The sequence below is a fragment of the Ursus arctos genome, unplaced genomic scaffold (genome assembly GCF_023065955.2).
Source record: "Ursus arctos isolate Adak ecotype North America unplaced genomic scaffold, UrsArc2.0 scaffold_8, whole genome shotgun sequence".
NCBI lineage: Eukaryota > Metazoa > Chordata > Mammalia > Carnivora > Ursidae > Ursus > Ursus arctos.
The window spans coordinates 1,990,954-2,003,028 of record NW_026623100.1 but is presented as its reverse complement, the minus strand read 5'-3'; the positions used below and the strand labels follow the sequence as shown (position 1 = coordinate 2,003,028).

Genomic DNA, 12,075 nt, shown 5'->3' with positions numbered 1-12,075 from the left:
TCACTTGACTTAGAATACCTGTGTTTTGTTTTTAACAGATATACTGGACCCAACCCTGCCTCCCCAAGGTGTAGAGGGGAGGTGAGGGGCATGGGAAGCCTTCCACTTATTCTACTTAACTGTTCACTGTTCCAGACTAGAGTCTTGCTCAGTAGGGGTTGTTTTGTTTTGGTCAGGTGATTCTCTCAAACTCATTGCCCCTTAGTTGTGGTTTCACTAGGATAGTGAGAATCTTGGTCGTTCATTCATGTGTGCCTCTAGATGATGAGGCTTTTGTTTAAGGGAACCATAGTTTCTCTTTCATTTACATAAATTCATTGAGTTTCTAACTCTGACATTGAAAGCGCTGGATAGAAATCATATTGTATCAATACCAGCTGTTGGCCTTTGTTTAAAACAGATTACTCAGGGCTGCCCAGTTGGAGAGATGCATTCTGGTTTTAGTCACTGGCTAAACTATAGTATGCAAGAACCAGATGAAGTAAAGTTGGAGAGCTAAGTAGGTGCCATGTCATGCTAGTCTTTGGTGAGAAATTTGGGTATTTTCAAAGCATAATGGAATCCATGGAAGGATTTTAAATTTTAAGCAAAGGTATAACATGGTTTGTCTTACTTTTGAAATGATACCCCTTTGGTGAATGAATTAGATGGGAGGAAAAATATATAGAGGGAAACAGGAAGGAATCAGCCTTTTCAGAAGTCCTAGAGGGAGATCATAGCAGGCTTGGACTTTGGTAGTAGCAACAGAGATGTAGAAAAATGGGTGGATTGAGGTAGTGTGGAAGGTAGAACTGACAGATTTTGGTGATGATATTTTGCATATAAATTTAGAGCTTAGGAAAAATGAGAGCCAAAGATACATATTTGAGAGTCAATATACTATCAGTAGTCATAGGTGAGGTTCAGTATTTGTCACAGAGGAGATCTCCTGAAAGAGATTCCTGGGGAAGTCAGTGTGAGGAAGAGCCTGAGAAGGAGTGGCCACTAAGGTGGAAGTTAAACTAGAGAGCATGGTATCTTTGAAGTCATGAGAAGAGTATTTTAAGAAGATGAGTGTGATTAAGAGTATTGCCTGTAGGTTTGGTTAAAAAGAAAAAATTGAAACTTAGTAAACAATGGGGATTAAATTATTGTAGTCCATCTGCTGTCTATTCTACACCAGATAATAATTTCTTCACTTTATTAGATATCTGATCAAATACTTAGTAAGACCTTTCCTGATAACTCTCTTATTTTATAGAACATATGATGCCATTGTTTGTGCCCCACCAACATTACCAGCTAAGAAAGAAGAAACACTGCCAACTAAACAGGCAACAGTGTTAGGATTCCTGTGATTTGTGTGATGTATACTGACTTTAGTTTTGTTAAAATGTGCTGTACTGTAAATAATTGATGAAATGCTATAAAATAGCACTCTTTTCTGCTCCTATATAGGTAACAGTTTGCTTGTCACCTCTCAAAATGCAGGCTTCTTGAAGACACATTTTTTTTGTGTACTACTGGTTTCCCAGTGCCTGGAACAGTGCCTGATGAAAAATAGTAGGCACAATGAACAAAACCTAAATCTGCATTTTTAAAATTTATTTATTTATTTTTTAAATTTTTAAAAAGTTTTTTTTTATTTATTTGACAGAGAGAGACAGCCAGCGAGAGAGGAAACACAAGCAGGGGGAGTGGGAGAGGAAGAAGCAGGCTCCTCTGTGGGGCTTGATCCCAGAACACCGGGATCATGCCCTGAGCCGAAGGCAGATGCTTAATGCCTGTGCCACCCAGGCACCCCTGCATTTTTTTTAGAAAGAAAATAAATGAAAACACACTGCTTTGTAGACTTCTTTTTCACTTAATGTACTGGTTTTCTTCTGTGTCCTTGTATAGTTTTCAAAAATTATATGTTTGATGGCTGTGTACTCTTACCGTGTGTGTATAACATTGTCTGGTATGTCCCAGGATCTTAAACTTTGGAACTTAGGGCAGTAAAAGAGCCAGGGTGTGGACTTGGTTTATTACTGGAAGAATTCAACTTTTATTTCTGGCTTTTTAATTCCTTAAGTGTAAAATACTGATCTGTAGAGAGAACAACAGCACCTGGACCGGGGAGTCCCCTGTGCCTTCATGGGTTGGAAGTACTTGCTTATTTTTCCCCAGAAAGATTTGAATATGGCAAGAGAAGAGAAGTTTTTTTTTAGCATACCTCACCTCCCCTAAGAAAGCAGGTTTCTGTCTCTTTAGTTATCTGCAGAGTGAGATAGTGGCACCACGTGTTCTTTCAGCTTTCTTGCTGATATAAATTCTTAATTTCTGACGTCTTGTCTTGCTGTTCTTAAATTTATTTTTAGTTGTTTTTTTTTTAAGATTTTATTTATTCGACAGAGATAGAGACAGCCAGCGAAAGAGGGAACACAAGCAGGGGGAGTGGGAGAGGAAGAAGCAGGCTCATAGCGGAGGAGCCTGATGTGGGGCTCAATCCCACAACGCCGGGATCACACCCTGAGCCAAAGGCAGAGGCTTAACCGCTGTGCCACCCAGGTGCCCCTATTTTTAGTTTTATGATGAGAAATATAAAACATGGAATCATGACTTTTACAACATACATGTATTTCTGCAGGCAGTTTTTTTCCCTACCTTGTAGGTGAACAAAATCAAGTACGTTAATACTAAAGGGCAGATTTTTAGTTCTGTGAAAACTTAACAGAATTGAAAATATGAAAATTTAAAAGAACTCTTAATTTTTTTTTAGAAGTCAATGAAAGGATTCTATTTTGCAAAGCTGTACTATGAAGTTAAAGAATATGATCTTGCTAAAAAGTAAGTACCAAACTGTAAACATGCTTTAGTTTTCTAAAGCCGTTTTTCCCCCCTCATATTCTTACTTGAAATGGATGAAAATATGTTTTTTTTAGCAGTTCTTCCTAAGTATGTCCTGGAAATAAGGTATTCTATCACTTCAGACTTTTATAAAGGACTAGCCTCAATTTCATGGAGACTGAGCCTAGAATGAGTATTTTCTACATGCCTGCTGCTTGTTTATACCTAGGGCAAGAAATCATTTGGTTTAAAACGCTTCTAAGGAATAAAAGAGAACCATGCTTATTTTTAATTTCTTCCTGGTTAGATATCTGGTACTTTAATCAGTTGGAAAAATACCAGTGGATACAAAATTAAACTTTGATTTCTGGGTAGGAGAATAGCTTGTGTAAAAGATCTTTAATTGACTCAGTAGGTAACACTCTGAGGCTTTGTTTCACCTCTAAGGCCAAGAAGGTTGGAGATCGGATTTCCTCATTTAGAGTGGCTTAAAGCAGAAAATTAGGAGGGAGACAGGCAGTCAGGCAGGTTAAAGGCATTTATGGGAAGATGGAAATGCTAACAAGTAAGGAAAATGGTAACACCTTTATTTAACTGGCAGCAATGGTGCTGTCAACTGTATTCCTTTTTAATATGACCCTTTTTCCTCCAGTTTTGGTCTTTGATATAAATATATAAATAATATTTATTGAGCCTAGAAGATGCTTATTTTTTAGCTGTTAACTTGATTTAAGAAATGGAAATTACCTGCATTTGTTAGTTTTTTAGTAATTTTTCCTCTGCTGTGTTTTAGCTGGGAACAGTACTATTATTAGATACTATTTTTTTGTTTAAAATGTGAATAATACAATAAAAAAAAGCAAATATTTACTATAATCTTTTTCTAATTTCTATGTAAAACTCTTTAGTGCTTTATCAAAATATAATCAGGAGGAAAAAGCAGTTGTGTGTTCATTTCTTACGAATGGGTAGCATTAGAAGAAACATTTGGTGAATGTAGTATTTAATGGTAAAATAAGTATATTGTTAGTTTTGTATGTATGTGTTAAAGTATTCTTTTTATGGATGCTTTCTAGTTTTCCGCATATTCTAGTATAACAATGTGGATTAGTTTGGTGGTTGCTTTGGTTTAAGATGTACTCTTCAGGTTGGAATTAAATGCAGTTCTGAATGTGATAATTTAAAGATTTTTGTATTATTATTTTTAAACAGATACATATCTGCATATATTAATGTGCAAGAAAGAGACCCCAAAGCTCACAGATTTCTTGGTCTTCTTCATGAAGTGGAGGAAAATATAGACAAAGCTGTTGAAAGTTACAAGGTAAACTGTTAAGATTAAAACGTAGCCTTTGAACAGCCACACACATCATGCCCAGAGTAATTTATATAATAAATAATTCAAATATATTTTATGGATGTCATGAAAATAAGTATTGGTATCATAGTACTATTAAGCCTCACAGATTAGAATAGATTTCAAATCATTTGGCCCAAAGTACACTGTAATTAATCATTAAGTTAGCACTTGTAAAAGAAGATTAACACCTATAAATTCTAACATGTTTTGAAATGCTGTTCTTATAAGTGTGGTTTTCTTTCTTTTTGGGGGGCACTTACCTAATAAAAACGTAATTTTTATTTAATTCATTTGCAAAAAAATTCTAAGACACTTTAAGTTTGATTTAAACAACTTTGAAATACCATGTTGTCATTTAGATGGTAAATTTTTAACTTTTATATGTGAGAGCTTTAGGAATCCTAATTTATTTTTTCTTTTCTGGCATCAGCGTTCAGTGGAATTAAACCCAACACAAAAAGATCTTGTGTTGAAGATTGCAGAATTGCTTTGTAAAAATGATGTTACTGATGGAAGAGCAAAATATTGGGTTGAAAGAGCAGCTAAACTTTTCCCAGGAAGTCCTGCAATTTATAAACTAAAGGTAAAAACAGAACAAAACATAGTAAAGAAAGACAGTTGGGGAAAATTTAAGACAAAACCGTTTCTAATTGGAATTTAAATGACTTTTCAGTAGCAAACCTTAAACCAGTATGTGTGGCGGTTGGTGGGAAATGGTGAAGGTGGTACAAACTTCTGTGTATAAAATAAATTCTAGGGACATGATGTATAGTATAGTGACTGTCGTTAACCATACTGTACTGTATATTTGAAAGTTGTGAAGAGAGCAGGTCTCATCACAAAACAAATTTGTTAAAAGATTTTGTTTGAGACAGAGATGGTGTGCACTTGGGTGCATGTGCTTACGAATTGGGGAGAGGGGTAGAGGCAGACTACCTGGTGAGCAGGGAGCCTGACTTGGGGCTTGATCCCAGGACCCTAGGATCACGACCTGAGCCGAAGGCAGACACTTAACCGATTGAGTCACCCAGGCACCCCAAGAAAAGAATAATTTATAACCGTGTGAAGTGATGGATATTAAACTTATTACAGAAATCATGTCATTAGATACATGTCTTAAATCTTTATGTTGTACACCTTAAATAATGTTAATATGTCAATTATATCTATAAAAAATGGCAGAACAAATTTTTTTTCCAAAACGTTTCTGAGCGTATGCTGTTTCATTAGACACTATTATGTTTTACAAATGGTATCTTATTTACCCTAATGAAATGATTAATAGAAGGATTTTACAGTTTTGTAGCTCAGTGGTAGAGTTAGGATTTAAATCGAGCTCTGATAGAAAATTTTTGCTTCATTGGGTGAAAAGGATGACAGTTTAGGGTTATTATACAGGTTTTTAAGAACTGTTATCTAAAAATGGAAAGCGTTGAGGTGCCTTGCTGGCTCAGTCAGTAGAGCATGTGACTCTTGATCTCAAGGTTGTGAGTTTGAGTCCCATGTTGGGTGTAGAGATTACTTAAAATCTTTAAGGGAAAAAAATGGAAAGGACTGTGTTAGTGGACAATGAAATTTTCAAGGGAAAGATAACAGTTTCTCCAGTATCTTATAGATAATTACTAAAAATAACAGGAGGTTTTTACTGATAACATATTGACCAATGACCAATTCTAATGGTTATTTTTTACTGAGTAAAATATAGTTTACTTGAGTAACTCTTTTGGAGAAAGTCTGTCCATATTTTCTAGGCAAACAGAATTTTAAGTGTGTAGTTGACCCTTGAACGATAGGGGGTGGGGCCATTATCCCGTGTGCAGTTGAAAATATGCATATAATTTTTTTTCAAGATTTCATTTTTTTAAGTAATCTCTACACTCAATGTGGGGCTCAAACTCAAAATCCTAAGATCAAGAGTCACATGTTCTATGGACTGAGTGCCAGGAGCCCCTGCATAGAAGTTTTGACTCCCCAAAAACTTTGTTAATAGTCTACTGTTGACTGGAAGCTTTACTGATAACAGTAAACAGTCAATTAACTATACTGTATTCCTACACTTAAAATAAGTTAGAGAAAAGAACATTTTAAAATTATGAGGAGAAAATATATTTACAGTACTGTACTGTACTTGTTGAAAAAAATTCACATATAAATAGAACTGTGCATTTCAAACCTAGATTGTTCAAGGGTCAACTGTATATTGTTTTTAATGGCTCCCTCACCTCCATTATACATATTTTGTATATGTATATGTACACAAACATATACATAAGAATTTATTTTATTTTAGATTTTATTTATTTGAGATTGAGTGAGCACAAATGGGGGGAGGGGCAGAGGGAGAGGGAAGAGGGACAAGCAGACTCCCTGCTAAGTGTGGAGCCTGACTTAGGGTTCTATCCCAGGACCCTGAGATCATGACCTGAGCTGAAGTCAGACGTTTAACCAACTGAGCCACCCAGCCACCCCAGTAGAATTTATTTTGAAATAATCATATTTTTCACAAGAAGTTACAAAGATTGTACAGAGAGGTTCTGTGTATATGTCACCCAGCTTTCCCCAGTGGCTACATGTTATGAAACTGTAGTACAATATCAAAATCAGGAATTCGACATTGGTATAATGTGTGTGTATAATTTTTCATTTTATCACATGTATAGATTGGTGTAACCACCACTGCAATTAAAGTACAAAACTGTTCCATCATCACAAACATCTCCCTCATGCTACCTCTTTTATAGTCCTACCCACCCCCTTCTTCCTGTCATTCTTAACCTCTGGCAACTACTAATTTGTTCTCCATATTTATAATTTTGTAATTTCAGAATGTTATATAAATGGAATCATGCAGTATGTGGCCTTTTGAGGATGGCTTTTTTTTTCATTCAGCATAATGCCTTTGAGTTCAATCCAAGTTGGGTGTATCAGTAATTTGTTCCTTTTAATGCTGAGTAATATTTTGTGTATGGATGTATTCCACAGTTTAACCATTTACTTTTGATAGGCATTTTGGTTGTTTCCAGTTTTTGGCTATTATGAATCTCATATGAGCAAGTGTGCACAGATTTTTAAATATGAAATATTTTTAAAAACCCTAGAGATAAATACCAGTAACAGCAAGTTTTCTTCTATAATAAGCAGCTTGGTTTTAAATATTAATCTAAAATGGCAGGTCTAATGTGTAGATTTCTTTACCTTTGTGTTAGCCTCAAACATAATTTCCTTATTGGCCTTGACAATCCAATTTATTTGATGACAGTGACATTAAGGAACACATATATTGATAGGAGTTTATTTTTCTTGTAAAATAGCTGCTTCTGAAGGATGTTGATTTTCTTTAGTAATTTTATTTTTAATTTATTTTTAAAGATTTTATTTATTTATCTGAGAAAGAGTGTATGTGCCCGAGCATGAGCAGAGGGAGTGGTAGAGGGAGAAGACTCCCTGCTGAGCAGGAAGCTGGATGTGGGGCTGGGAGGCTGGGATGCAGGGCTGGGATGCAGGGCTGGGATGCGGAGCTCGATCCTGGGACTTCAGGATCATGACCTGAACTGAAGGCTGACACTTAACCGACTGAGCCACCCAGGTGCCTCTCCTTAGTAACTTTAAAGACACTGGTATCTAGAGGTGCCTGGCTGGCCCATTTTCAGGAGCCTGCAACTCTTGATCTTGGGGTTGTGAGTTTGAGCCCCATGTTGTATGTAGAGATTACTTAAATAAATAAAAACTTAAAAAAAAATACACTGTTGTCTGAAGCTAAACCTTCCTTAGATTTTTCCCCCCATTTTTTGAAATTGAAATGCATGAGACTCATAACTGTTTAGTAGAGTAATTCTATTTCTCCTAAAATTTAAGGAAAATAGTTTTTTTGGTATTTGTTTTAATGAATGAAAATATTGGTAAGAGGGCTTTTTCTCTTAAATATGAGAGTAGAGTTTTTGAAAAGGACCCATGAAGGTGTTAAATCTTTTACTTATAAATTTTTTTTTGAAGATTTACTTATTTTAGGGAAACTGTGAGTGCGTGAGTGGTGGTAGGGGCAGAGGGAGGAGAAGAGAAGAGAAAGAGAGAGAGAGATAGAGAGAGAGAGAGAGAGAGACTCTCCAGCAGACACCCTGCTGAGCACAGAGCCTGTCACGGGCCTGGATCTCAGGACTCTTGAGATCTTGACCTGATCTGAAACCAGGAGTCAGATGCTCAACCAACTGAGCCACCCAGGTGCCCCACAAATTTTTAAACTTTTATCTAAAGTGAAGTCTAGGGTTTTTTTTTTGAAGATCTAGAAAGGTGAAGTGTAAGTTTATGGAAATGATATAAAAGAGATTGGTGAAGGAGAGGGCAATGAAACAGCATTAATGGAGAGATTGGTCTTTGCTATGTGGAGGGAGCAGTGAAAAGGTGAGTACAAGTTGCTAAGGTAAAGTGGAATGATGGCTTCAGTTTTCTCAGTGAAGGGTAAATTGTGATCATAAGTTGAAAGTGCTGGTTGAAGGAGAGTGTGGGAAATGTGAGGAAAGATGAGAAGTATGAAGTAACCTTTTCAGGGAATGGAGAATTTGAATCCGAGGTCACGTATAATTTTGTTCTAGGCATTACGAGTTTGGAGACTTGAGATTATGGAAGGTAGTCAGTTAGCCTGGTTGTGATCTCCCCAGATTCCTGAATGCCCTACCCCCTGTTGCCCAACTGTTAGTGTATAGATAGGCACAGAGAAAGCAGTTGGTAGGGTTTTTCTAAGGAAAGGTAGAGGGAATTAATTGAGGGGATCTGTAAGGAAGCAGTAATTATGGATATTAGGAATTAGGACATTTTAGCTTGACAGCAAAGGAAAATACATGTTTTATGGAAAATTAAAACCTGGTGATACCAGTGTATTGACAGAAGCTTTCTTTCCATGTGGTAGAGACAAATATATGTGTCAGTAAGGTCATGTGTGCCCACAGTGAGGTGAAAAAATAAGAGAGGTATAGTGATCTAAGTGATATGACCAAAATACGGGTTTTGAAGACCTAAGTCAATCCTAAATGGATGGCTGAGACTGGTGTATAGAGCAGATCCATGGAGATGAGGTAATTAATGAACCGAGTAGCCAGGCTATTGTATATCTTTGTATATCTTTCAATTGCTAATACTAGCGAGGGCTGTTAGGAATGAAGGGAGTGTTTTATTCCAGTTGCTCATGAGGAGGAATGAATGGAAGAGCTGGATAGCATGTCTTTTGGAAAACAGGATTGTAAACAGGTGTGTGTGTGGAGATAGGATTTGGAGGTGAACAGTTTACTAACCCCACTTCCTTTACTTGTATATAGGCTAACAGAGAAAAGGTCACCATGGCAGAGAAGTAATGGGGGTTATCTTAAGGTAATACTCCATTTAGTTAAGGCTAGATGGTGAAGACTGAGAAGATAGCAAAACAGTAGAAGCTTTAAAGTGGGAGCAGGGGGGGTTAGGAGATTGAGTCAGATTTAGGGAGGTGCAGAACAGTTTGGGGATAAGGACCCTTGTATGAGGATTGACTGGGGAGGCCTAAGCTTGTGGTGGTGACTGGGGTGTACAGGGATGTGGGGCAATAGTCCTTGCAGTCTGTCAGGTGTATATGGGCAACTGTTGGTACTATATAATCTCAGATGTTTCTCTCCACATAAATTTCTTGAGGTTTAGTTTCTGGGCTGGGAGCTGCTCTCTTCCATGAGAGTTGGGGTATATAGGATGGTACTTCTTTTTTTTTTTAAGATTTTTATTTATTTGAGAGAGAGCATGAGCAGGGGGGAGGGGCAGAGGGGGAGGGAGAAGCAGACTCCCTGGTGAGCAGGGAGCCCGATGTAGGACTCGATCCCAGGACTCTGGGGTCGTGACTGAGCCAAAGGCAGACGCTTAACCAACTGAGCCATCCAGGTGCCCCTAGGATGCTCATAGGGACCATGATGTATTTAAACTTGCCCTGGTATTTCTCTAAATTAATGATGCTTTTTTAATAGGAACAGCTTTTAGATTGCAAAGGTGAAGATGGATGGAATAAACTTTTTGACTTGATTCAGTCAGAACTTTATGCAAGACCTGATGATGTCTATGTGAACATCCGTCTAGTAGAACTATATCGCTCAAATAAAAGATTGAAAGATGCTGTGGGCCACTGCCATGAGGCAGAGAAAAACATAGCTTTGCGTTCAAGTTTAGAATGGAATTCATGTGTTGTACAGACTCTTAAGGTAGGTAAAAACTCTTTTGAGTCTCTACACGTCTGTGTAGACATTTAATATACATCCCTTTGTGTTTAAGCAATGCTAAGACTTAAATTTCTTTCATTTATGTGTAGCAACTATGAAGTGAACTTTTTACTAGGATGTTTTCAATTTTATGATGGGTAGATTAGAGAGATAAATACAACTAATATATATATATATTTTTGGTGTTTTCATAGGCTGATGTAAAAATTAATATGGTTTTACAAGTATAGGGATGGGCAGAGGAGTTTATAGGCATAAAACTAATTTGGTAATGCTTGATAAAGTTTTATAATTGTTTTTTCTACAAAATAGGAATATCTGGAGTCTTTACAGTGTTTGGAATCTGATAAAAGTAACTGGCAAACTACCAATAAAGACTTACTTCTGGCCTATGCTAACCTTATGCTTCTTACGCTCTCCACTAGAGATGTGCAGGAAAGTAGAGAATTATTGGAAAGGTATGTTGACTTAAGGAGAGTACCACAGTGTCAATTGTAGATTTTCTTTTTGTAGTGATTTAGTTCATTGGTGTAAACATCTTTACCGCATCGCTATTTCTGTAATGTACCCAGGGGTTAATACGATAAACCACTTGGAATCTTATTTCTTTTGTGGGGATATTATAATTGGTTCTGATTTTTAGAAAACTGTGTTATTGTTCAGACTTGATTAAATTATTATAGTTATGTATCCAATTTTGGCATGCTTAATAGTCAATCCTGAAAATGAATGTTCTAACTGCTATTTCATATTTTATTTCAAAAATGATATAATCTTGAGTGAAAATCAAAATAGACTTCCATCTGTCAGATGTTGTAGTAGAAGCAGTTAGTGTCACCAGTATTTCAGAAAACTCTTGATGTTTTAGCTTAGAAACAGCTAAAATATAATACACGATTTTCTCTCTTCCTAAATTTTGATTTCGAGGGCCATATCTCCACTTTATTAAAGTAAATTTCATTGAACAAAAATATCACTTGGATTTGTATAAGAATGTTAGTTTAGAGCAGGGGTTGACTACAGCTTGTAGACCAGATATGGCTTACTGCCTGATTTTGTAAATACACTTTCGTTGGAACACAGCTGTGCCTCTTGTTATGTATTATCTGTGGCTGCTAATATACTACAAGAGTGGAGTTGAGCAGCTGTGACAGATTGTATGCCTGCACAGCCAGATTACTATGTGGCCCTTTATAGAAATAGTTTGTCAATCCCTGGTTTAGACTGCCCATTTGTTTGAAAAGTAATTCTTGTTCCCCATCTGGTGTTGGGGGTGGGGTAGTTTTCTTGAAGAATTTCTTAGTGTCCTAAGATGGTGGCATAAGGATAGTGTCTAGAACCATTTTAACTTTCAGATTATTTTAGAAAATATTTAGGATGTTTTCTTTTGTGTGACTTATATATGCATACATTTTTGGTTACATGAGCAAATGAGGATGGAAAAGACAATTTCTTAGTAGTACTATAAAAATAATTTAAACTTCATGGATCCCCTAAAGGGGTCTTGAGAAACTCTAGGAATTCCTGGAACTCACCTATAAACCTACTTAGAAATCATGCTTCATGTTTCTAATAAATGTTGCTTTTCTTACAAAGTGAAGATTCTGAGTATCATTTGGATATAGAAGCACTAATTAGTACATTTACAAATAATAGGAATACAATTTAGGCCTGTAGTTA

At 36.5% G+C, this 12,075-nt stretch overlaps 1 protein-coding gene across 6 annotated transcripts in view; it reads left to right on the top strand.

Annotated features, from left to right (window-relative positions):
* The window catches only part of LOC113267793 (E3 SUMO-protein ligase RanBP2), a 77,825-nt gene that overhangs the window by 25,664 nt on the left and 40,086 nt on the right, over positions 1–12,075 (top strand). For all 6 annotated transcript variants that reach the window (XM_044379114.3, XM_044379124.3, XM_048222542.2 and 3 more), the window contains exons 2-6: positions 2,741–2,808; positions 4,021–4,132; positions 4,599–4,751; positions 10,147–10,377; positions 10,708–10,853. In XM_044379114.3, the coding sequence (XP_044235049.3) occupies positions 2,741–2,808; positions 4,021–4,132; positions 4,599–4,751; positions 10,147–10,377; positions 10,708–10,853 (710 nt within the window). The remainder of the gene's footprint in view (positions 1–2,740; positions 2,809–4,020; positions 4,133–4,598; positions 4,752–10,146; positions 10,378–10,707; positions 10,854–12,075) is intronic.